Source organism: Saccostrea echinata, unplaced genomic scaffold, assembly GCF_033153115.1.
Source record: "Saccostrea echinata isolate AGI-Se365-2 ecotype Australia unplaced genomic scaffold, CSIRO_AGI_Sech_v1 ptg000044l, whole genome shotgun sequence".
Taxonomy (NCBI): domain Eukaryota; kingdom Metazoa; phylum Mollusca; class Bivalvia; order Ostreida; family Ostreidae; genus Saccostrea; species Saccostrea echinata.
In genome coordinates, this window is record NW_026889793.1 from 2200516 (window position 1) to 2227196 (window position 26681).

Genomic DNA, 26681 nt, shown 5'->3' on the forward strand with positions numbered 1-26681 from the left:
TGTAATTAAGTACTACATAATCTTTTTTAAACCTTCAGAAATGCTACTAATAGAATACCAAAGCATGTTCAAGAGATTTTTGATATTTTTGTGCTATTTTAACGCCAAAAGGGTATTATAAATACATTTATTTTTTTGTTCAACAAATCATTCAAAAGTATGTCTGTGTCGACAACATGAAGTGCTTGCATTCTGAAACTCAAAATAACCAAAAAAGTTAACAATCGTGTATTTTTCTTCCTTTGTATGATGCTTTCGTTTGAATTCTTATTAAGTTTATCTTGTAAAATTCTATTCATCTGAACGTATCGTACTTTCATGCGCCCAGTTATAATATTGTTATAATCTAAATTATCACACGTCATTAACAATATAAACTTGTGCAATGATATGCATTCACTGTAAATTTATTCTTAATCCTTTAATTTTTTCTCACATAGCTCAGGACCATATAGCATAATGCATGTAAATTCCTCAGATGTAGATGTAATGTTTCGCTGCTATTACCAATCTGGAAAACTTTAATGGAATTCATTATCAAGCTTCCCTTAAAAGATGTCAAACACTAGTTAATGTCTTTTCACTTCCATTTGGCTTTCTTAGCTTAGTTTTACAATTCACAAAGAGAACCTAAGCTACTTGTAGCTTAGAGTATTTCATTTTTTTTATATTTGACCCTGTGCTACAACCCACCCAACCCCTCTCTGTCTCTTTTTTTCAAATATTCCTTCAAATGTAGTATAAAAACTTATTTACCTTTTCATCCAGAGGATATCACTCATGGGATTTTTTTATACCCATAATTTAAATTCAATCCCTCGTGATGATATTTAAACAAATAAAATTATGTACATTCATGAATGATTGAATTTGAATTTTGAATAAATTTTAAAAAGTATTATCATTGAAAAACAAATCCTGTATTTAAAAGGCAATTTTGTCTTTATTCCTTTTCGCATTTTTTCATGTAGAAGAATTCCTGACGTTCTGTGGCGTAAAAAAGCCCCCAGAATGCGAACAGGTGGTGAAGCCCATTAACAATAGGTAATCAAACGTTATATAAAGAATCTATTATGACCAAAGGCTAGAGGATTAAATTTACATTCATTGGATAAAAATCAAATCCGATTATAAGTCATTGGAGATCCTGAATTTTTGTTAAATATATATATATATATATATACCGATCATGCTTTTTAAAATAGATTTTTTTTTCATTTATTTAGGTTATTCTCAATTAAAATTGCCAGAATTACCAAATTTGATTAATTTTAATTATCTTAAAGTAAAAAAAAGTTTATATCTATGTTCTCAAAACAAGAAAACGAAATAATAGTCTGTCATCAGTAAGGTACGATACAATATGATTTACATGCAGCAATATATCAGTTTTAATTATTTCACACGAGCATTTCATTTCTGAACTATGTATCACGTTGAAAAAGAAATAAAATGTAAAAGATACAAAATATACTTTTACATTTCCAAGTATTTCCCAACATTTCCCAGTTAAGAAAAAATCTGTAGGATTTCACAGGACGGTAAATACCAAACTTGATGATATTTGAATTTCGAAAAAAAAATGTTTCTTATAAATTAAACTATAAATATAAGAAATAATTGTCTAGATTATAGCGATTTGTTTGGTGTTTCTATATTCCCTCATAAAAAAAGAAACCTGTCTTACATATACATGTACTCTTTAGAAACTAACTTTATTGTACAACTAAATATTTCCTTTAACTCGTATTCAACAAACCAAATAAATAACAAAATACTATCAGAGTGCAAATATGTATTTAAATGGAGACACTTTGTCCGATCATGTTACACATTTGTGAATGTATTCAAGCATAGGAACCGGAAGTACATATTCATCTGTCTACTACAGGTCTCTTTTGAGATTGAAGGAAGTCATGAATGATAACTTATTCGGATTCTTATATACACGCATGTTCTTATTGGTGTTTACTCATAATTATTTTTACAATGCCTTCAAACAACACTATCATATGAAAAATAATACAACCTTTACGTAATACTAGTAATTTATTGCAAAATACAAAAAATATCTTTTGTGTTAAATATCTCAAGACACTATATATATCACGAAATCAGATATAGATGGAATTGCCTTTTTACGAGACATCAAGAGACAGTAAGTAGTGATCAATCCTGTAATATTTTTTTCAGTATAAAGTTTTTTGTTGAATTATAGCTGTCTTGAACTAATCATACTTACATCTAGCCTCTTTTCATCCACTACCTACACCAAACTAATCCTTTTTATCTTCATTGGATGCAGATGCCTCATATTCGGGTTACCGTCTGCTGAGTTTTCACTTTTTCATACCTGCTGAATACCTTCTGAATTGGAATTACATTTATCCCATAATATTTACATTTCCAATGTCTTTGTCCGAGATAAAATTACAAATTGTAAAAATACTTTATTTCTACATAGATCTACTGGTTCATCGATAGGCGCGGTTAAAAAAAATCACGTGCGGGGCGGGACAAATAGAGACAGAAGCGGGGCTATTAGCACGGGAATTTGCAGAATCAGGAGCATGTAAATATAAGGAATAACTGTCAGATTTTTTTGATTCATGACGATGATCAATCGATTGGCTTGCGTGATAATTTTATGCATAAACGCCTTCGGCGTTTATGCAAATTATCACGCAAGCCACTCGATTGATCACATCATGAATCCAAAAAATTAGACAGTTATTCCTTAAGTTAGTCTGAAACGAATAACTATAACAAGACTTTTGCGCAGAAAGTGTTGTTTTACGTCTCTATAACCACCTACATTTTCAAATATTTAAGATTTCTTAGGACATCATATCGGATATAATAAAAAAATATGTATGATTTTACCAAATTGTTTCTAAAAAGCCAATATATAGCTGCTGTTCCTATATAAAATATGAATGGTTTTCATTCCTAGGGCACGTGTGTATATGGTTTAAAATTTAACAAAACGTGAATGAGAATTACATGTAATACCCCTTCGATAGTCCAACTATAAGCTATTGTTTACGTATTGCACTGTCTGTTATTACTTCTGTCTACAGCAATTTGCATTGCATTTACAATACTCAATGCTGACAATTTGCGCACACCCATCCCGTTGCTATGTAGTAATAAGTGTTTGTTGATAGATGCGCCCCGGTATTAGCAGACTTAATTTTGAAGCAGTATTTAATAAAAAAAAAAAACTTCTACATGAGAAAAAAGAAAACGCTTGTTGCGGCCTTTAACTCGACATTTAGATATATCGACGACGTATTATCAATTAACAATAGTTATTTTCATTCATATATTGATGCAATATATACCGGTGAACTTGAAATAAAAGCGACACAGAATCTGACAGACGTTTCATACCTGGATATTTTGCTAGAAAAAGACGTTAATGGTAACCTAACAACAAAACTTTACGTTAAACGTGATGACTTCAACTTTTTTATCGTCAAGTTCCCTTACTTATGTAGCAATTGGGATATATCGAGTCGACATATGAATGAAAGTAACTATTGTTTATTGATAATACGTCGTCGATATATGGAAATGTCGAGAAGGTCACAGCAAGTGTTTTCTTCTTCTCATGTAGAAGTTTTTGAATAAATTCTGCTTCATGTGAATACAAAAATTGGTCTGCTAATAAGGGGGCGCTATTGGTACCCATGGGAATTCCAACGGATTGTTGGAAGATCTGATCTCCAAAAACTACATAGATATCGTTAATCAGAAATTCAAGCATCTTTTTAAGGTCAAGATCTAGTAAATGATTCTAGACTGCATTTTTATGCTAGATCTATTATGACGTCATAATCAAATCAAACTTTCTTTTTTCCCGTACTTTACGGCTGTAATAGAATTATGTAGAAAATAAAGCGTTTTCCTGGAATTCAATTTGAAATCATGTGAAAAGTAATCCCGAAACCTATATTCAATTTAATATTATTTTAAAGAAGAGGCTAAGAACATACAAATAACCGTTTTCTGAGAGACTCTAGGCAATCTGGATACATTTAATTTGTCTGATATGGAAAAAAAACTCCCATATTCATCACTGATTTTCTTAATTTTTCAATGAAAATGACAGTTTATAATATGATTTTTCGTCTTGTTTACCTATAAATTATGCCCCAAAATACCTTATTTGACCAAGATATACTTATAAAGCTTCATTAAAGGAATTTATTTCTCAAATTTGAGAAATCTGTAGGCTCCTTTTATTTACTAGATCTTGACCTTAATATCAACTTCAGAGTACTTGTGTGTACAAGCAGAGTGCTCTTTAACAAAATAATTTTGTAAATGACCAATGACAAGGTAAGTATATTTACGAGTTCCATTTTTATTGAAAAAGCAGCTGTCTATGATGTCAAAAAGCCTGGACTTCAATTTGTCGTGGGGAATGTTTGTATAAAGTGTTGAAAAGTCCTACGTTTTGATGCTATTGATTTTAGTAAAGTTTTGTGATTTCAAATTTTCCAAAAGTTCTTTGGTGTTTTTACGTATCCACATCTGATTTACACCACTTCTCGAATATACTGTTGAACAGTACTCCTGAAGTTTCTCTTTCATTACAGTAAATATTTTAATGAGGAGTACAGAAAGAGGCTTGGTGGAACATTTACTTGAACCCGCTATGTATCTTTGTTTGTAAGGGGTTTTATGTCGTTTAGGAATCCAGTAAAGGTATGGTAATTCAAATTCATTTTGATTGTTGGGAGTATTAAAATTATCTAAAACGGAAATATAATTTTGAAGAATTTCCTCCTTAGAAAGGGAGGTATGGGTGTAAGTTGCAAGCATTTTATAAATGTCGCTATTCTTTAATCAAATTGGTAAAAAATGATGTAATGTTACCTTTTAACTTCTTTGATATTAAATATCTCTTTCATTCTACTTTTCTTTTCAATGTTTCTTTAAATAAAAAAAAAGATTGGATAATGAAGAATGATTTTATTTTGATGTTCTATATGTAGTAACCTATAGTCCTGATTGTTGTCACAGTTTTCATTCTTGAAGAGAGAAATTATCTTAAAGGCAATGTACTAAAATACAATATACACACTAAGTGTGTATTAGCAGATTGGCACTGAAGTCAAAATTCGTGTCTAGCTATATCCCAAACTACTTAGCAAATTTTCAGTATATATATTCTCATCTACATGTACCTGTTTTGATAAGTTTCATGTACATTAAAAAGAGATTTATCATAGTGTTAAAAGATTATACTCAGATTGTTAACAAGAATTTTAAGACGCATACACATGTATAATCGCTATAGATCTGATAAGGATAGACATTCTGTGTACGATTTTGGTGACTTAAATAAGACATTATACTGTAGTGTTTGATGTTTGAGCTAATGTTAACCAGGAAACTATTTTTGATAAAAATGTAAATTGCTAACGCACCACTCAGTATCCTCATTTTAATATTGAACATTTGCCTTATCGGATCTAATAAATCTAATATGTTTTTCTGCGCAAAACAATTGACAATTGTCTTGGTGTCATGACAAGACCGTCAAATGACCTATGTGCCTGAAAACCAATTTGCCAAATTCCTCTGCGCACCGTGTTTGCCCTGATATGAAATTGGTGTTTACCAATTGTGGTCAGTGATGTTGCAAAAGAAGCGGTCTCCTAGTCAAAATGATATAGGTCCGTTTGTCTATCATACATATATCACCTAGTAGTCACGCAGTGATTTTGTGTCTCGCCGATTCCGCGTCCACTACACTTCCGGTTGCCCCAGCTTTGTGGAACAATCTTTCACTTGTGTGGTTACAAATGAAATCAATGCAGTTGCCATTCATAGAAAGCACTCTAATGTTTGTCTATCTGCAACATTTTTTCACTAGAAGATAGAAAAATCTTTAAACAGTTTGAATTCTTTACAAACCCTTCCATAGAAACACCTTGCACACAGTACAGACTACTTAAACTAAATAAAAATATTCCAACATATCATGAAAAAAATCCCATAGTACAAGTGCAATTTGCGGATGTATTTTAGTGCAAACACATTGTCTCCTATATACATAGACCTATTGTTACATATATTTGTGATTGAACTCAGTCACAGTTTTTGACATAAAACAAGGAAGCTCATTCTCATTTGTGTAAAATATCGCTTCTGAATTTTTTCGGGACTTTACGATTGGTAGCTACACATGACACCTGTGAGAACACGTATGTACAGTTGAACAGTTCACGTCGTTCACACATGAAATGATTTATTAGAATCCCCCCGGCAATGCTTACAAAATGATATACTAGTAATATTCATGCAAAATCAGACACTATAATGTATATATCGGGTAATGAGCACTTGCTATATATAAGACCTCACTAACATTGCCTCATCAGTAGACAGTAAGTAGTGATCCTTCATATATATATATATATATATATATATATATATATATATATATATATATATATATATATATATATATATATATATATATATAATTTTTTTTCAGTGTCGTTTTTTGTTGAATTATAACTGTCTTGAACATATCATACTTACATCCGTCCTCTTTTTATCCATTATTATATTGTTTTTAAAAATTCACTCTCGAATAAACCTTTAAAAAATTAATTATGCATGTTGATCACTTAGTTCTATACCAAACTGATCCACTTCATCTTCATTGGATGCATTTGCATCATATTCGAGTCACTGTCTGCTGAACTAAACTACTTCATACCTACAGAATGAGAAGTTTCCCAAAATTCGTCACAGACGAATAAATAGAATTCTAAATATTGTTTCCTGAATTGCTTTATGAGTATCGAACATCAAGATGATTTTGACTACATGGACAGATAGTGTAGTCTAACCTTTCTACAAACACCTTAATTTTGAAATATGTTTTAGATTTCACGAGACGTCATACCAGATATAATAAAAAGATGTATGATTTTACCAAATTGTTTCCAGAACACCAATATATAGCTCCTATTTTAACTATGAAAAGTTTTCTATCTTAGTGTACATGTGTATATGGTTTAAAATTTTACAAAACGTGAATGAAAATTAATACCTTTTGATAGTCCAACTATTAACTGGTATATACGTATAGCACTGTCTGTTATTACTTTATCTACATCAATTAGTTACCCATCCCAGCGTTATACAGTAGTGTTTGTTTATGGGTTTGCATGTACCTACTGATAACACACTTAAAGATTTAAACTTATCAACTGACATGAAAACGTGTGCAATTTAAATGCCTTAACATTATTATCCTCCGACCTGGTTTTTATGAATGAAATTAACGTCATACTATGAAGAAATAAATGAATGAATATACACTTAACATCTATCAAACGCCCGCACAATTTGTTTTCATGTTACTAGCAAGCATTCAGTAAATGTCATGATTCTCTAATCGAATTGGTTAAAAAAAAATTATGTAATGTTAATTTTTAACCTCTTTGATATCTATTGCCTCTATTACTATTTAAAATTTAAAGCATTTCATGGAGTACATAAACATGATAAATTCGTCGAACTTTTCATCCCACAAAAAGGACACTCGGTTTTACAATTTTTTTTCATGCATCACCACATTACGTAATGTTCATTGATTATGCCCCTTATAATTCCTTTGAATTTACTACACCTACACCCTTTTTCTTCATGTATCGTCACTCCTACTCCCGTCTGTTTTGGCGTTGATTTGAACATATTGTACTTGCATATGCCCAGTTCTTTATTTATAATGTAATGGCCTAAATGATCCCACGAGGTTATCAATAAAAACGTCGATATGCATCCTCTGTAATTTTGCTATAAATCCTTTCTTCTCATATAGCTCAATACCATATAACACAATGTAAATTCCTGACATGTTAATGTAATGTTTCTCAGCTTTTAACAATCAAGAAAATGTCATGAATTTCATGATTAAGAGACATTGTGTTTGTGCTGTATATAACATACAGTGTTTCTCTGTTTTTGTCATATCTGATTTCCTTGAAACTATTTCAGATCACCTACGGATTACCAAGTATCGCCATGTAAGTGTTTGTATTATTTTTAAACATCTAAACAATTGTATACAATTTCAAACAATTTCCAGTGAAAATTTTTAAACTATAAACTTTTAAACACTGATTCTGAGAGTTTCATAACATAGGAGAAACGGATATTGTGGTAGCTTTTAATGGAAATATTTGGATTGTTTTAAATAGCAGGTGGACATCCTGATTGTTTATTCCTTGTTGTAAGAGTTACTGCCTTTAACAATCGAAAGATCTGCTCAGTTGAGATCATTTTGCTATAATTAGCTTTCATTTAAGAAATAACGTACATTATATATTATTCTATAACAACATATGGAACAATAGATACATAGACCATGGCTATAAATATTCCAGTCTTTGGACGCTTTAAATTAACTTGGCCAAGTAAGGTAATAAATAACCTCCCTATTCCTTGAGTCATGGGTTGTTTGCAAATGTTAAAACTTTCAAAATTTATCATATAGCAATCGATCAAATCGACCATATCATGTTTGGTTTATTTAGTGGAATTTCAAATGACCAATTCATATCATCTGTATATTCTCAATATAATCGATTATTCATTTTGCCCCTATATGTAGCCTGTGTAAAATAATTTCTAGTTTTAATGTTCATAAACCCTCTGCTCGCTCATATAAAATGTTTCTATAATTCTTTTGATGCATCACAGAAATGCATTTTATGAGTAAAACAAAAAAGAATTATTTTATAGCTTTCAGGCAAAGTAAAACAAAAAAGGCATTTCAACTTGACACATCAATAAAAGGAATAATAGACGTTTATGTCATTAAGAGTTATCTCACTTATCAGAGTATCACTGAACCTTAAGTTCATATTCGGGTAAGACAATTACTTTATACATGTGTATTTCAAAAATATCAGATATTTAGATACATGTGCATGAAGTTGATATCACATTGCTGCACGTGCTTTACAATACATATCAGCTGCAGATATATGCAAAACCCCGTTGCGTACTTATGACGTTCAATTTATTGACGCGGTGTACATTAATTGAAAGGCATGAATATGTGGATAATATACTAGTACTGAAGATATATTGTCTGTAAAATTTACCCTCACTTTAGATCATTTAGTACAAAAACTTAAGCATGTTGATATTGAACTGAGTTCTATTCCAGATTTATATTTTCAATGTCCATTTGATGCGAGTCTAGTGGAATCATGCCCCATAGTTGGATGATTATGTGTCGAATTAGAATTATTTCGTACAAGTTTGTATTTATAACAATCAAAACTTCGCTTCTTTATGTGTTTTCTTCTTTAAAAGGAGAGATTTCTTATCGTAAACTACATGAAAAGAAGGTACGCAAACCTCTATACAAACACCTTGACTCTTTCCAATAGAATTTTTGGAAATGGGAAAAGAAAACGGGAGTTTGAAGGTTTTATTTTTTTGACATCATATTGATAATATGGGCTTTGTTTTTTGCCCTTGTATGTAAAAATTCAAAGGTTTTCCAAATTTAGATAAAACAAATATTTTTATTTAACAAATTCTAATAGATCTAATCATGAAATAAAATCCTTTGTAGTACAAATGCACTTTGAATGTGCAACTGCTTTGACCCACATATTCATTCAATCTCCTGTTTTAGAGAAACTCAGTCATTCGTGTGCTATTTACAAGGAAGCAAATTCTCAATTAATATGGCACTTCTAATTTTCTTACCGGGACACGTAAATTTCATAAATACATGTACCTATAATATCACTGATATAACATTGCTTTTCTTAAGTGAGCCTTTCGCTTAATCATTTCTCTTCCTAATCTCTTTCTCTTTAATATTTTTTTTTTTTTTGTATTTTTATTATTTAAAAATAGAATTACAATACTATTGATTATAATTAACAAAATGTTATGTTTAATTTGTTTTATTTTACTCACTCTCTCTCTCTCTCTCTCTCTCTCCAAAGATTCACATTCATTTCCTTCCTCTTTTTGGTAATGATTTGCAAAACTTTTTTTTAGCTTACATGTATGTGGGTTATCTATTTTCATCTAAGTCACAACTGCTATCCTCTGTACTAATGAAGAAAGAAACAATTTGTTAAATTATAAACTTTTACGAACAATGTTTTTCTTCTTTATCAGCTTGCATTCTAACACTTCTTCCAAATTCAAAAAGGTGTTTGCTACTGAAGAATTTGAAAGTTTGAAATTGTATAGATGAAATATGGGGTTTTTTTTCTCAAATTTGCGAAAGAATTTTATATACAAGTATATAACTGCAAACACTTGGATATAGATGATAAATTTTCACCAAATCATGTATAAGTGCATAAGCTTACATAAGAATACCTTAAATGTTTTTTTTAAAAAAAAACTAAGCAAAATGCAAATTAAAGAAAATTGAGGTCAAGATCACAGGAAAGCCTTTGGTTAAAAGATTTCATGAAGTTTAATATCCCTCACTAATAAGTATCAGCATATTAATTTTGATAAACATATCTTGAATGGTTTATTTAAAACTGAGGTAAACACTGATTTAAGAAAAATGAGGTCAAGGTGAAAAAAATGTTAACATCAGTATGTATCAGCGTATGAAGTTTGATTACACTATCCTGAATGATTTCCTTAAAACTGTGCTTAACACTAATTTGAGAAAAGTAGGTCAAGATCAATGGAAAGGTCAAAGTCAAAAAATGTTTACAGAATTGAAAAGCTCTCACCAATACCTATCAACATATGAAGGCTGAAGCTTTATAAAAATTATCTTGAAAAATATCTTTGAAACTGAGCTTTGAACTGAGCTAAATGCAAAGCTTGACGGAAGGAAAGAAGGACGGAAGACAGACATGACAAACTCAATATGCCCCAGCCATATTCATGGCGGGACATAAAAATATTATGAAGTAGACTAGTGGTATGCTTTTTTAAATGTTTATTTGAATTATTAAAAAATATCAATTTTGACAATTTTTCATAATAATCATTCATCAAATTTCTCAGTAATATTAATTAGAGCTTTTTTCACAACCAAATTTATACTTATGAAAGACATTGTATCAGTTATATTTGAAAGCTTATGTTCTAGGATTTGAGATAATAACAAATATTCATTTAAGATATTGATTGTTCGAACAAGTCAGTCGAAGATCACATTATCTATTACCTAAATCTCAGGATTGACATTATATTAATGTTATAAATTTTATTTAGGCAGATCAATCTTCTGCTCCAACTCTTGAAGTTAAATCTTTTTCCTCGAAAATGAATTACCCATAATTATTGTACTTAAGTTTAATGAATAGCATACTGATGTGAATAAATGGGTCTGTTATAATTGCCTAACACTGCCTGCATACTCTTGTATAAATAACTCTTGACAGATTATGTGGGACATACAGTGGCTGCATCAAATTCCCCGCAAATTCTTTCAGATAAGGTCGTGGGTATTAATTTCACTCTTATTGTCAAAAAGTGTGTTATCTAAAACAGTGACAGTTTATTCTATGTTTTATTCAAATTAAACTGTTACATATATAATGATCACCATAGCTTTCAACACATAATTGGAAGGTGATAAAACCCTTTGAACTAAATTTTAGCTTTCTGTAACATCTTTGTTATGTCTGCTAAAACTTTTATATGTTTTTGACCACACAGCTGAACAATGTAGGTTAATATATTGTTACAAGGTTGTTTGTAGAATAAGACTGATGATTTTTCTCTCTGTATAATTTACTGTAGATTTGAAAGCATCAATTTTGTATCTTAAAATGTGAATTAAAAAAAAGATTATCAATAACTGACATACATTTACTTAAATAATTAAATAATATTATGATACTGTAATATGAATACAATAGTATTGTATTCAAATGTATTGAATACATTGGTGACTCACAATTTTTATCAATTTAGAAGTTAATTAATGGGAAGGAATGCACTGTGATGCTAGTTAAGGGATGATAATATTTATAGAAACTCCTAAAGAATGCGATAATTTTAATGCATGCATGCTGTTCAAGTAAATTCAACACTAGATCACATACTCCAAAATTAAATGGTCATCGTTCAAAGTTTAATCAGCATCTCTGAAACTGGATGTGAGGATTCTGGCTTTTCTCTATCACTATGTCTTCGACCACTTTAAATAATTCAAATCGATATTTCTTGGCCAAATAAGGTCTTAAATCTGTGAGTCATAGTTTTTAGAGTGTATTGCGGGGATATCCAATAAAACGTATCAATCATCAAATCATGTATGACATTTGGGAGACTTAAATAGGATTTGTCAACAACATCTAAATTTAACCGATGATTCCTGTTGCTCTATATCTAACCTATATAAAATAATTTCTAGTTATGAATTCATTTTTGATCTTAAATTTGCGATCAGGTAAGTCAATGATCTTATACATGTGTTCATGTATTTCATTAATATTTCGAATCAAGATAAATGTAACTGCTATTAAATTGCTGCAAGTGCTTTTAGAAATATTGGCTGTAGAGAACAGATATTCCTGTGTATACGACGTAAATTTACACAGTCTACAGTTATTTTAAGGCATATTAAGTTATGTATTAAGTAAATATTAAGTATATATAAATATATAATATAAATATATAAATATTAAGTTCATAAGCATTCAATTCAAAATCATATTAAAGACAATATATAACAAATAATTTTACCTCAATTTTCTAACTGAATACGCAGCAATCAAAACTAAGATCTCTACCAACATTGTGAAATAGATATCCCCTGGGTTTAGGTTTCAGATCCTATGTAGCTATATGTATGTGATGATATATCTTCGCTCCAGGATCGTTAAGCTTAATTACTTGTTTACCCGTTGAAATTGAACACTGAGTTCTGTACCAATCTTTTTAACATTGTTTAATGTCCATTGGATGTATTTACCATAGTTGGGTTAATATATTTTTATTTCGTACAACTGTAAGTATTTATAGAATTCAAAATTTCGTTCTTATGTTTTGTTCTGAAAAACAAAGAAGATTTTTTTCCCAACGTAAACTACTTGAAAACAAACCGTACTCACACTTCTATTCAAAATTTGTAATTTTAGATTTATGTCGTCATTTGATAAATAATGTATGCCTGTGTGAATATCCCAAGTCTTGTCCGAGGCACTGCAATATAATATCATTTCCTATCTAAATTAAGTCTAAATTTCTTAACCAAAAGTTTATGTTTGAAAATTAACAGAAGTGGATATGAATAAATACCACCTTTATTATCCCAACTATAAACTCTTCCTTAAGCACTATCTTTTCTTGCTTTTATCCACTGCAATACTTTTTGTGTACCTCCATTTATTATCCAGCCCAGCCTGAAGCAGCATTTTTATACTACATGTAACAGCATGGGTTATTTAGCAGCAAACACAACATTGATCGTATCTAATTATCTATATGACCTGAAGCGTGTACGTTTTTTTGACCTAGTTTTTTTTATGAATGAATCAACGCCATACTATACGTGGCAAGTGAATGAATGAGTGTGGATATAGATAGCTAACTTCTGGAAGTAACCATTCACAACACTTAAAATTGTCTACGTGGAACTTGCCAGTATTCAGTGTACATGGTATAGATGTAGTTAATGGCAATTTTTGAGATCTCAGCATGATTTTCGTTGCTAATGTTTTTGGGGGAAAGGGGGGGGGGATATAGCAACATGACGTACAATCTTAACTTCTTCGAATTTTATTTCCAAGAGTATTTTAGTAACTAGAAGAGACACCATATTACGTAATGCACAATCAAGTTAAGTTCTCTCATTCGTCAATTACAAATTGTAAAAAAAAATTCCTTCATGGATTTCCAAATCATGTTTCTGCTGAAAGTGCTACTCCCTACTCTATTTTTTTTTCATCTGAATCATTATACTCCCACACAATTATTCACTTTACTTAGTTACTTTTGACCTCGTGCTACTTTTCCCCAATGGAAATCAGCTCTCGAGCTTTTAATGGGTTATTCTGGTATCATTTAGTCACAGTATACTTATATTTCTAAAAATGTGGTTAAATGAATATTTTATTCATTTAATCATATATATATATATATAACCACATAGTACATTAAAATAAATGAAAGTAAATTCCATAATATAACGTCTTCCTTAGTTACTCAAACTTTGCTGATTTTCCTCTTTCTTTTATACATATCTAGGATATATGTATATATTTATACATTTAGCTACATGGAAAACTAAATATAGTCAACAGAAGACTTAATAATTTCCACAACATTTAAATCCTAAATCTTCCATACATAATTCGTTTCTGTTTCTTTTCCATACATGATTCGTTTCTGTTTCAATATATTTTTTTTCATTTGTCCCCTTTCTTCTATTCTACTGAATGTAATCGAGACCCCGGTATTTTATTGAAAGATTTTCTATCCAAACTTTCGATGACTAACAATCTCTCTCTCTCTCTCTCTCTTTGGGATAATGATGGGTTTTTTTTCCATATACAAATAAGCACTCTTATGAGGTCGATCTATAGATATATCTTCAAAGAATAGCATGAGGACCCAGCTCGAAGTGCAAAGTCAATATGTTTTTATGTGAAATCGATATATCTTTAAGACTGACCAAGTCAATGGGCAACATATTTTGCATTTTTTGTGGAACAAATAAAAGACACATTCAAAAAATGATTTATAATTCCCCATTATAAACTCATTTTTGGATTTTCTCTGTTATTTTTATAGTAACTCAAACCATTATCGTAAAATATTATTTTACACGTTGCTTATTAAAGCATACCAATTAGATTTATTGACGCAGTAAAAATAACATATGATATATTAAATTAAGATACATCAAGATACAACAATATAGGGGTTAAAAATGACGTCGAAAGGGGGTAGGGTGTCATTTTACAACTTTCTATAAAGTTTCAGCCGCTGGAAAACCTGACATAGACCTAGAAAATGTTTAAACAGGCTGCAGAGAAATAAAATACATCCAGAGTACTCGTGTTTAAATACCAAGACAGATTCAGCAAGAAAAGAGACACACGGTTAATGTCGATTTGTAGTCAGGGTGTCCAAAGTCAGACACGTCGAAAAGTATCGTTGATCATTGGTTGACATTGAACACCGGCAAGACAATTATGCAGGCAAATCAAGCGAGGATCTTTTCCAATGTATAGATTTAATATTTACAATATTAATGCATTGAAATCATGTGTTCATGACATTGTAAAGTCATATAAACAAGACGGGTTTAGGTCTTTACTTTACTCAAGAGAATCTTATCAAGATAAGTGTATTGAGGCAGAGGGAGCGGGCATGGAGAAATAATGACGTTGTCGGACGTCATAAAAATAAACAGCGACAGCGCCGGGTGATCATATAATGCTCTTTTTATTTAATGATAATTTGGCAAATTATCAACATATCAAGCTGAAATTTTCAACACTTCTTAAACTTTTGTTGTTTTATGTTCCCTACAAATTTTGTAATCATCAACTACATAGTATTAATTTTATCGCATCAGTCCACGAACTTTTTGATAACCCCTCGTATGCACAATAAAAACCCGTCCAAGCTTAAACTTTATCAAGTCCCCCATTACTGAAGGCACCTCTTTTAGTAAATTGTTTTTATTTATAGTATTTTTTTTTAAATACCGGAAAATTATTTTACATTTTTGGATTCTATAGATATTCTAAGCATATCAAATTGTTACAACGTGACTTCCGCATGCAATGTTTGGGATATAACGGGATACGAAATTCTATAATTGTAATTTCGAATCAGAAGTCATGAAGATCGTCCGTGTTTTTGTTTGTGTTTTTTTTTTTTTTTCAATTTATTTTTTTTTTATTTATTTATTTATCTTTTTTTTTTTTTTTTTTTTTGAAAACTGTCATCTTTCGCTGAAAAAATATTAGGAAAAAAAACTTTTACAATTACATTTAACCAGAAGCACTTGAAGTTCTAAATAGTTCTTAACATACATGTGTAATAAAAATTCATTTCTTTCTGCCTGGGCACCCAACTTATAAATTCATGAAATAGAATGTAAATTACAAACGACTTCTTCACTTTTCTCCAACTCACCCCTATCAATGGGAAGTGCATATCTTTTTGTTATTCAGTGTTGATTACATGCACAAAAATGAGTTTAACCACATGCTTATGGGAAACGTGGGTTGAGGAAATAGTTTCCTGTTCTGTTATAATCCTGACCTAGTTCTGTGTAGGGACTTTATGTGGGTTGAACTCCGTCATCCAACAGTGATTTTTTTTTTTTTTGAAGGGGGGGGGGGGGTACTTTTTTCTTCTGATTTTATTTAATTTTATAATTTGTTTTTATGATTTATGCTTTACCGTTAAAAAAATTCAACACAAATACAGATTGTCTTTTAATTTACCATTTATCAGATGAATATGATATGGATGAAAGAAATAAGAACTGTATAATATAGCTTTAGATTTCAACAAACGTATGTCTATATAAGTTAAGGTAAAAAATATACCAAAAATTAGGACAAGTGTCGTGTTCAATATTTTTTTTCTTGGTGAGAACGAATGTAAAATTTAAAACCGGCTGTCATGTTCAAAAATTTGTATAACTCCCACTATAACATGTATAAGTAAACTTTAAAATTTTTAACAGGGAACAGTACAAAACCATACGGATTTAAAATTCAAATTTTAGGATTTTAAATGGTTTTTACATAGAAAATCCAACGCTTTATTCATTTACTGTACGTATATATACAACTGTAGGATACATTTTAACGATAAAATGTTTTATTCGGGATATAACGGTTGCAACATTCACAGGCATTTTGGGCGTGGCTACACCCCCCCCCCTCCTTTCTTTGATTTTGCAATGATTACATTTTCGTCACATAAAAAACAGTATTTCTTTTAAATTTCAGTCGAAAAGGAAACATTTACAAATAGCCCAAACAGAGATATATTTTTGCCTCAAATAAACACCAATTAATGTAGTTTTCATTAGAAAAATAAAGGAGAAAGTCTTCAGTGTCATGCAGCTAGTATTTGTATACTGAATAAATAATTTCCTCTGCTAAATATGATCAGTGCATTGCATTAATTGCAGGCCACCATTTTTTTAATTTCTTATTTACATGAAAACGAAAACGTGACGTTGAAAAGAACTACATTTATATTAAGCATGTTTAGATTGAAACCAAAAAAAAAATTAAATAGAAAATTTAAAAAAGGTCGTTTCTTACCCTAAGAAAGAACATGCACGTTTATTAAATGGCTTAAATTCACTCATTATAGTACATCTTGCCAACAAAAAAATTCCACTGTTTACACAATATACAAACGATAGATTCCTATGACGCAAAAACTTAAAAATAGCATGCACGGTCAAGGTCCAGAGTTTTCCATCAATAATGTTGTTTGGGGGTTATTGCGCTTGGAACGTCTGATAACAGCTTAAAAATCAAATAATAATTCATTAATTAAAATACTCCTGATAAGATGTAATAACTTTCCTTTGTCTTATCAAAATTTGTTTATAACAATTAATTTTTTTCAGAATTGCACAACTTTAAAATAATTATTAAAAATATCCGCATTTATTATTATTAGAGAAAAAAAATAATTAAAAAAGATTTTTCTAGAAAAAAAATCCCGTGACATTGAGCTGTCGATATTATATAAATAATTTGTAAGAGAGTGAGTCACTTTTAGTGGCTTATGTACAAAAGGAAAGATGTTCCCTACAGGTACGTTTTAATATGATTCCATTTTTTTTTATCTTAGGGAAAAACCGATTAACAAACAAAGAAAAAACTTCTATCTTGACGAAGTTTGTATTACATATTCTTAAAATTTCACGAAGATCAAAAAATACAGCAAATGAAGCCCCTAAATTTTCTACCTTAATTCTGAAGGTTTTTTTGTTAAAACCTCTTATCGGGTATATGTGTTACTAAAAAGCGGAAGTGAGAACAGAGCGGAAAGAGTAACGGAATATTATACCAGGTTAACTCATTTCATTGATATAAAAATCATACTAGAAGCGTTTAGCAACAATTAAACATTATTACATGTATTGATGCATTACTTTGTGTTAAAATTGTTGAAACAGCAGTTTTTGAACACAATTAAATGCTACAACTAGTTTTAAGAAAACTTTAGCTTAGGTAGAATGATCTTATCAAATCGACTACAAACAGAAACTTATTGTACATTTCACAGGCCCCGTAAAAAAGTAGTTTCGGGGGAGGGGGGGGGGGGTTCGAACTAAAATAAGAAAATTTGCCAACAGGAAAAAGATCATCACTCGTTAATGTCAGTTGAGGGAGCATAAACAGGAACTATTATTGTTTATAGAACGTGTATACTACATGTAAATTATATCAATTTTTTTTGGAACGGCGATGTTATACCCCTAACCCCACCTATACATGGGTCTGCAATATATGAATTGTAATCTTTTATTTCCCTCTTGAATTACATTTATGGATTATTGTATACTAGATTTATTTGTACGTGGAATGGAGCCAGGAGAGTGAGAAGGTATAGACACAAACTTCCAGAAAGTTAAAAGAGTGCCATCAAAGTCCATGGTTGACAATCGAACTATATATGGTTTATATGTTATCCTTTGCACAGAATACCAACACGTTCATCTAGTACCTGTAAACAAAAAAAGAATACAAAAACAAAAATGAAAAAGATACCTGTTTAGAATACCAACTTGGTCATTAACATCAATCGGCACTCACTGTATAACTTTACAATGCAATGAATTAATGAAAAAATTATATTACAATGTTGTGTTTGGATACATTTTTATTAAAAAATATTCATACTTAAGTAACAGCAAAGGGCTTCTCTAAAAAAAAAAAAAATCCGTCGACACTTATCGATGTCTATATGTATTATCGATGCTAAACTTTATAAAATCATGAAATATACTTACAATTTCTTAAAATCAATGAAATAATTTAAAATGTAAAGATAAAATTATTTTGAAAATAATATCGTACCTGCCAATTTATTTCAAAGCATGCCTCTTTTGAGTGTAATCTAAAAGTCTAACCCCGTGATCCATGAGTCATTTTTCTAAAAATAGTCTACAAGGTACATGTATATATATCAACTGCAGAGAAAATCTTACGACAGAAATCAGATCGAGGATAGACGGTAAGGTATTTATAACCTATTTAGAGTTCGACCCGTTTTGTCAGCTCGGAAAACGGCCGAAAAGTTGCGAGTGTTTGTCGTTGTTAAAACTTGCTGTTCTTGTCTTGTATAATTAATAATAAAAAATGTACAACGCTATATTTATAATGATTTTGAGAATATGAATTGATTTTCTTTGAACAATACTTTTTTGTTCACCTCGACGAAGTCGTTCAAGGGGGGGGGGGGGGGTAGGGATGATTAAAGTTTTTGGATCAGGTTAAAGTTTTTGGAGAACAATTCTGGTCTCAATTCTCAAGTAACAATATACCCTACCTGTTACATGGACCAAACTTGTCTAGAGACGAACACTACCAGACTAGCTCCAGATGCTGGATCTGACCTACATTTTATGTATGATGAACAACTTAGATTTTTGGAGCAAATTTCATTCCCAAGTAATTATATGCCATACCTGTACCCATCTTGCATGGGTGATGCATCACGAATTGCACATAGCAGATGCTATTACTTCAAATGCTAGATATGATCTACATTTTCTAGTTGATTAAACAGGTTAAAGCTTTCAGAGCAGATCTATTCACAAGTTAATCTCGGTTGAGATTTTTTCCAAGTACCATAAATTCAAGCCATAGTGACTAAATTTGCATGGATGATGCATCTTAATTAAGGATCTTCATTATACCAGACATGCTTCGGATGCTGGATCTACCCTACATTTTCCAGTTGATTAAACAGGTTAATTTTTTTTAAACATTTCTATTTCAAAGTAATGAAACAAACTTGCATAGAGGGATTCATTCTACCGGACCTGCTACAGATGCTGGATTTGTCGCTGATTTTTTGAATGATTGAAAAGTTTTCATAATATAGACCCATGCCCAAGTTACAGTAGGTTTTTTCAGACCAAACTATGTTTTTCTATTACTGAAACATTTGACTTGAGGCTTTGCCTTTCTTATAGATAGCATACTTCGAGGTGAGCCTCTACGCTACGATTACCTTTGTTGAAAGGACTTGTCATGGTAGAGATTATGATTAGAAAATATTTGAACAACTTATGGATTGATGCAAAACATCACTGAAATCGGTTGCAAATAATTGAATCTTACCAAAGTATAATCATAAGGAAGATTTCGAGGAAAACACGAGAATCTGTAGACATGAACTGTAGAAAATGTATAAATAAGCGTGTACAAATTGCAAAATAAAAAGCAATCATGGCACCTACATGTATAAATGAAAAAAAAAAAAATACGGATATTAAAAAAACCCACAAAGTTTATATTTATGAATGTTTCAATAACTTGTGACAGAATATTTGTAAACTCTTCACTTGCAGATATGGTACACAGCGGCCGATAATAATGGTTTAAGCTGAACTGAATAATGCATTAATTACTCATAATAAAATAATTAGTTTTGCAAAGAAAAAAAATCTGAGGAATAAAATACTAAGCTGTTGCATTTATAATAAAACTGTCGGGTATTTTAGTAAAAACTAACAAATCTTCCTTTGGTTTTATATTACAGATTTCCTTGCGATGGATAATAATATAGAACCTTTTATAAAAACGAAAGTTAAAAGAAGCAAATCAGAGAATGATGCTCTGCAAACAGACTGGGGAAATCACACGGCTGTTGATTGGAAAGAATTCGTTGCACAGATGTCAAAATCCGGATCGCACGTATATGTTTCTAGATCCGAAAATCCAGGAAATGTTAACTCATATGCAGTTATTAGATTGCTACAAAAAATGGATGAGAAGTTAGACGAAATGTCAAATGAAATAATAAAAATAAGAGGGTCTTTGGAACAAGCGAAGGGCAAAGCATCAAAAAGAAGTGCAAACAGAATAAGAGGAAGGAGACCATACAAGGCATGGAATTTAAACAGAGAAAATGGAATGAGATCTAGGAAATTAACGTCACGTGAAACACAAACAGAAATAGAACAGGAAAAATACAACAAAGTTTCTTGGGAAAACTTGGTGAAAAGAATCTCTTTCGACACAATGAATAAGGTGCCTGGAGATGAAATAAAGGCATTTTGCAGAGGTTGGGGAGGTATAGAAAATATCAAGGGTTTAAAAGCAGTGGTCAAAGATCCATGTTTGGGATATTTTTCAGAGGATACGAATGTAAAATCACCCAAAAATGGCAAGGACTTCGATACGTTACTCTTCAGCCTCCTATTCAAGAACTTCCATGATGGTTTGTCAAAAGTACAGAGAGATATGCAATTTCGTCCCTTGATAGAGAGTTCGAGGAATTTTGAAGAATTTGTCGAGAAAGAGTTATGCTCCATTCAATCCTCGAGAAGACAAGAAGACGCGAGATCAATATCATCTGAAGAATCTCCTCATTCTATGAATTTAGAGCTTGTGCGCTTGGGGACTTTTAAAAACTTTCCTGCATCCGGTTATATTTCGACAATTAAACTCGCGAAAGAAGGGTTTTACTTTACTGGTAATGGTGACCGTGTTGTCTGCTTTGCGTGTGGATCTGAGAGGAGCAGATGGAAAGCAGGCGATATTCCACGAGAAATTCACCGCCAAATTTCCCCAAATTGTCCACTGTTGCAGACAGGTCCTTCCAATAATGTTCCAATAGGAGATGTTCCGAATGGTGCCAATACTGCTCAACATACGGAAGACACTACTCAGCCTAGAAGTGTTCCAAATAGAATTTCTTTGAATACTGGAGATAACCAAAACTCAAACCAATCTAATATCCAAGATGAAGGTGCTCAAAGGGACAGATATTTAGAAAATGTAAATAACAATGCATCGGAAACTTTACAAGAATCGTCTACATTAAACAGAGACAATACAGCTGCCATTTCCAATGGTGCGTTCAACACAACAAACAGCTCAGCATTGTCGAATGGTAACTCCCAAGCCTCATCATCATCATCATTTTCATCAGAAAATGTAGCTAGTGCACCGAAGAAAACAGACGAATACAAGAACTCAACAAAAACTGAAATAAACACCGTCCTCTCAAGATCGAGAAACATACAAGAAAAAATTAATGCTTTTTTAAGAGATTTAGACCCACTCGGAATTAACTTTGACCGACCAAAATATCCTGCGTACGCAGTGCTGGCAACAAGAGTGAGCTCTTATAAAGACTGGCCCACTAGTTTGACTCAAACACCACGTGACCTCGCTACAGCAGGGTTTCTGTATGCTGGATACGGGGATTACACCCGATGTTTCTTCTGTGGAGGGGGATTACGTAATTGGGAACCAGGTGATGATCCTTGGACAGAACACGCCAGATGGTTTCCGAAGTGTGCTTTCCTGAGACAGAACAAAGGGGACGAGTTTGTTGCTCTCGTGCAAATAGAGCATCAGGAACAGGTAATGTTATTGGACTTATAATATTTTTTTAATTAATTTAGAAGCCTAATATTTCATTATTTTCAATCATTCAGCACTTAACATTACTTGCAAAACTTTATTTATCATGAAAATGGAAGAAAATACTTATTTTGATTGAAAACTTTTTTTAATTGATTTTACAGGAAGAACTTGAAGCACAGGGTGCAGGAAATATTACACCTAGTTCCTTGCATCAAGAAAGTGTACCCAATGGGACAAGTCATCCAGATGTCTCTTCATTCTCTTCCGTTCAAAGCGTCCTAGAAATGGGTTACTCCTTAGCAGTTATCAAAGAAGCTTTCAATCAACTGAAGGCCACTAAGGGTATGATATTTAAAAATATTAGGGGAAAAAAAAGAAACATGATATAAAAAAAGTAAAAGAAAGTAAATGATTTGCTAAAAATCCGTGAAGTAAAAATATTAGAATTGCCATTTTCATTCTATAATTTAAAGGGGGAAATAACGTATTCTTCTTTTAAATACAACGGATTAGATCAAACATGTGTAGTTAATAATATCAAAATGATTTTAGACCCTCAAGACATCTCTGGAGAAGATTTGATGGACTTTATTTTGAGTAAAGAAGAAAGAAACAATGGTTTGGATATCCCTCCCCAGATATTTAGCTCCAGGCCCCAGGCTAGGGGGGGAAACATCGAGAGAAACACCAATGGTCAACAAAATGTGAATGTAACCTCCCAGGCAGATCATACAATGCCCTCCTCTGATCAACAGGTGCCCTTAGCGGCAGCAAATGGACATTCAGTGGAATCAAAGAATGAAGGTAATTATCTCTTTAATTGATGTACTGTTATAGATTTGTTTGAAACATTTAAAAGTCAATGTTACACATGTTTAAGTTTAAGTTTTTCAAGATTTTTGTTTAAATATGTATTTCTTTTTAGATGTTCCAAGGCCTAGAAATCAGGAGAATTTAGATTCTTTAAATGACATTTTACCATCAATGTCCCTAGAGGGTATGTACATTTGCTTCCTCTTTACTTAACTCTCTTTTCTATACTTATTGAATTTCTTTGCAATTGGTTAATATGGTCTTTTTGCATAATTTATTAATTTATTTTTATTTCTGTTAAATGAAATTCTCAACATAGTAACTATTTTTCAGACACCAAATCATTGATTGAAGAAAACAGGAGACTCAGAGACCTAAGGATCTGTAAAATCTGTCTTGAAAATGAGGCTTCTATCGCCATGTTACCTTGTGGTCATCTCTGTTGTTGTCCAGACTGTGCTCCGGCCATGCGGAAGTGTCCGATATGTCGACAGTTTGTAAAAGGGACGGTGAGAACATGGCTGGCATAGTTGGCATTAGATGACCCGAAAATCAAGGTAACCCACCAAATATCTGCATTTGATATCCATATGATTTCCAACTTCAGTACTGTTGTGGTGTAAATATAAATATGTGTAAATATTAGTATCAAATTTGAGAATCATGTTTGTCCTTTCTCTGCAACCGTGCCCCCCGTATCGAATATTACAAAATCGACACAACCCCCCCCCCCCAAAGCCTACAGTAAGTAAATTAAATGAACGCGCCCTTTTCAGTTATTCAGAGGTGATCAATCTTTCTGCTCTTCTTTGCTGCATTAAAAAACGCGAATGTCAGAGTGTTCGAATAATTTTCTCTCTTAAAGTGAAAGTGAACGCTTGCATAAAATTGCTTGTGACCAAATAAGTCTTCCTTGTGACTTCGAGTTAGGTATATCGGCAAAAATCCAGGGAGTGTAATGTTTATAACAATATGAAGAAGGAGAACTTTGATTTCTGACATTTCACCAAGATTTTGTCACAATTGGACTATACCATCCCTAAACTGAACTTTTGGGACGTTTTATAATGGAATATTCGTTTTAGTGTCAGGATGAGGCAGGAATCCTTGGCAGTTCAACAAAAAGAGGAAGTTTGAAGATGACATTTAAAGCCATGTGAAATATACTTACTTTGATAAATCTATGAACTGTTAAAAATATTTCAAAAATGCATTTGGACATGAACGGACGTAAGGTGAATATGTTTATCAGCTATAATCTGAAAAAAATATCAATAAATATACAGTGAATGTGTTCATGAATTAATCAACATTATTGTTATTCATGTATTACCTCATGTAAGAATGGTCATGTATTACCTCATGTAAGAATGGGATTCGACACGTATACATTGAATCGTCTGTAAGACTTTGTGTAAGTACCATGTACTTAATTCTTTTTTTCACAATAACATGACGAAATTTTAATTTATTTGTGTTTGTTTATATATATATATATATATAACATTGCAGGCACGATGGTTTTTTAATGAAATGGTTTTTTATTATATGAGTTTAATATCTAATGTTAACCGTGTTATTTTTTATCCTATTATATTTTCCTAGTTATTTATATAGAGTTTGTACTTGACAAAAAAATCTTCTAGTCAATATGATATTCAAATAATAAATTACTGTATCAGCCGATATCTATTAATTATGTTACATGTAAGTAAGTTATATAGGGCATGTCTTTTCTATATCTATGAATCGATATATTTATCGCAAATTTCTTATATATTGTTCCAGAGGACAAATATATGTCGATAGTTTAGTACCTTAATACTATCGGATAGAAAGACTTTTTACAGAATTATCCATTCGCTATCAATAGAATATTCTTTTTGTTCATTTTAGTTTTATAATTCTTTATTTTGGCTATTCTTGTTGAGATTTTTCTTTTTTTTTTTTCAAATGATATATTCGCTCTTTATATGCTTGTTTTTATTCTAGTTTTTATATTCCTTGTTATTGCTAGTTTTGTTGATCTGTAAAGAAGTTTCACCTTCACTTTGTTATTATTTGTTAATGTTTATGCACATTGTTCCCTTTTACTTAAAATCTTCATATTATAAATTTTATTTATATAATTATTATTTTATATCGTTACATGTATTTATACACTTAGGCACTGGTGCTGAACATAAAACTAAGGGCAAACATATATAATTATATAGGAATAAATTTCTATTGTTGGTTCATACAGATAATGGATGGAATATTTTGTTTAGAATTTTTACTGAAGTGTTATATGGCTATGTCTGATGCTAAAATTGTCTACATATTACATTTTTAAAGATATTTATCACGACTTATTACAATCGTATGCCATATTTATGCCATATTATATGGTTACACTGTTGATCAATTTTTGACAAATTTGTTGAATTGTTTTATTATACTACAGAGTTTAATAAATTTGTTGTGGTATTTTTATTTGTTTTTGTTTTGTTGTCTGTTTAATTAATTCCTATGTATATTGGATATATGTCAAGGGATCAAATTGCTGAGCTGTCAGGTTTTCAACTGTCAACAAACTCATGTGTCTCGCTTAGCGACCTACATACATGTACTGACATTTAATTCCCAAATATTTACATATCGCTGACGCAAATGCTATAATTGGTCAAAATGGTTACCCAATGACGTACATTTCACAATAGGGTAACCTAAGAAAACACCTTGATGGTATTTGGAAATAATACAGGAACATTACCAAATAGGGATATCCCAATGGAGATTGCGATACTACATGTACAATGAAGTGACGTGTGTAAATGTTGCACTAAAATGTCTTTGAATCACAGAAAAATTCCGAAATTTGGGGTTAATGATTAAAAAATAGAATTTTAAAACGCCTATTTTATATGATGTTGTGAAAAAGGTATTAAGTTGATTCAGTGGAATTTTATCCTGCATACTCAATCAGGGGTGGATCCAAGAGTGAATGAGAGGTGGGTCAACTAGAGTGCATACACTTGTATAGCGCAATTTGCTAATGTTAACATGATTATTTATGGAGGGAGGTTATTTTGAAAATATGAACATAATAAAGACTCCGCTTGTTTTAAAAAATCCAAAGAAAAAGTTCTGACACAGTTATTGATGGAAAAACAGGTAAGTTTTATATGTAAATTTAAAAAAAATGCTACAGATGTTGCGATTTTTTTCCTGAGACCAGTAATGCTGTGATTGCTTGCCGGTTAATTAATTAAATGGCATGCATTAAGGTATTTCTGGTACACACAGTATCTA

The 26681-nt window shown here is 31.3% G+C and overlaps 1 protein-coding gene across 2 annotated transcripts; it reads left to right on the top strand.

Annotated features, from left to right (window-relative positions):
• Positions 1–20740: 20740 nt before the first annotated feature.
• Positions 20741–24611, top strand: LOC133201523 (baculoviral IAP repeat-containing protein 3-like). 2 transcript variants are annotated; one of them, XM_061337327.1, is made up of 6 exons: positions 20741–22571; positions 22736–22916; positions 23127–23378; positions 23500–23571; positions 23721–23944; positions 24473–24611. In XM_061337327.1, the coding sequence occupies exons 1-5, from the start codon at positions 20751–20753 to the stop codon at positions 23915–23917; spliced, it is 2523 nt and encodes an 840-aa protein (XP_061193311.1). In that variant the 5' UTR covers positions 20741–20750; the 3' UTR covers positions 23918–23944; positions 24473–24611. The 2 variants fall into 2 exon arrangements, with proteins under 2 accessions (XP_061193311.1, XP_061193310.1); XM_061337326.1 differs by lacking the exon at positions 24473–24611 and having other exon boundaries at positions 23721–24421.
• Positions 24612–26681: the final 2070 nt, after the last annotated feature.

What these genes read in the sequence shown, in the direction of transcription:
- LOC133201523 (XM_061337327.1), top strand. Translation starts at nt 20,751, where the DNA reads ATGGATAATAATATAGAACCTTTTATAAAAACGAAAGTTAAAAGAAGC. An exon ending in TCAACTGAAGGCCACTAAGG is followed by an intron (nt 22,917 to 23,126) that starts GTATGATATTTA and finishes AAATGATTTTAG; the next exon opens with ACCCTCAAGACATCTCTGGA. An exon ending in AGTGGAATCAAAGAATGAAG is followed by an intron (nt 23,379 to 23,499) that starts GTAATTATCTCT and finishes ATTTCTTTTTAG; the next exon opens with ATGTTCCAAGGCCTAGAAAT.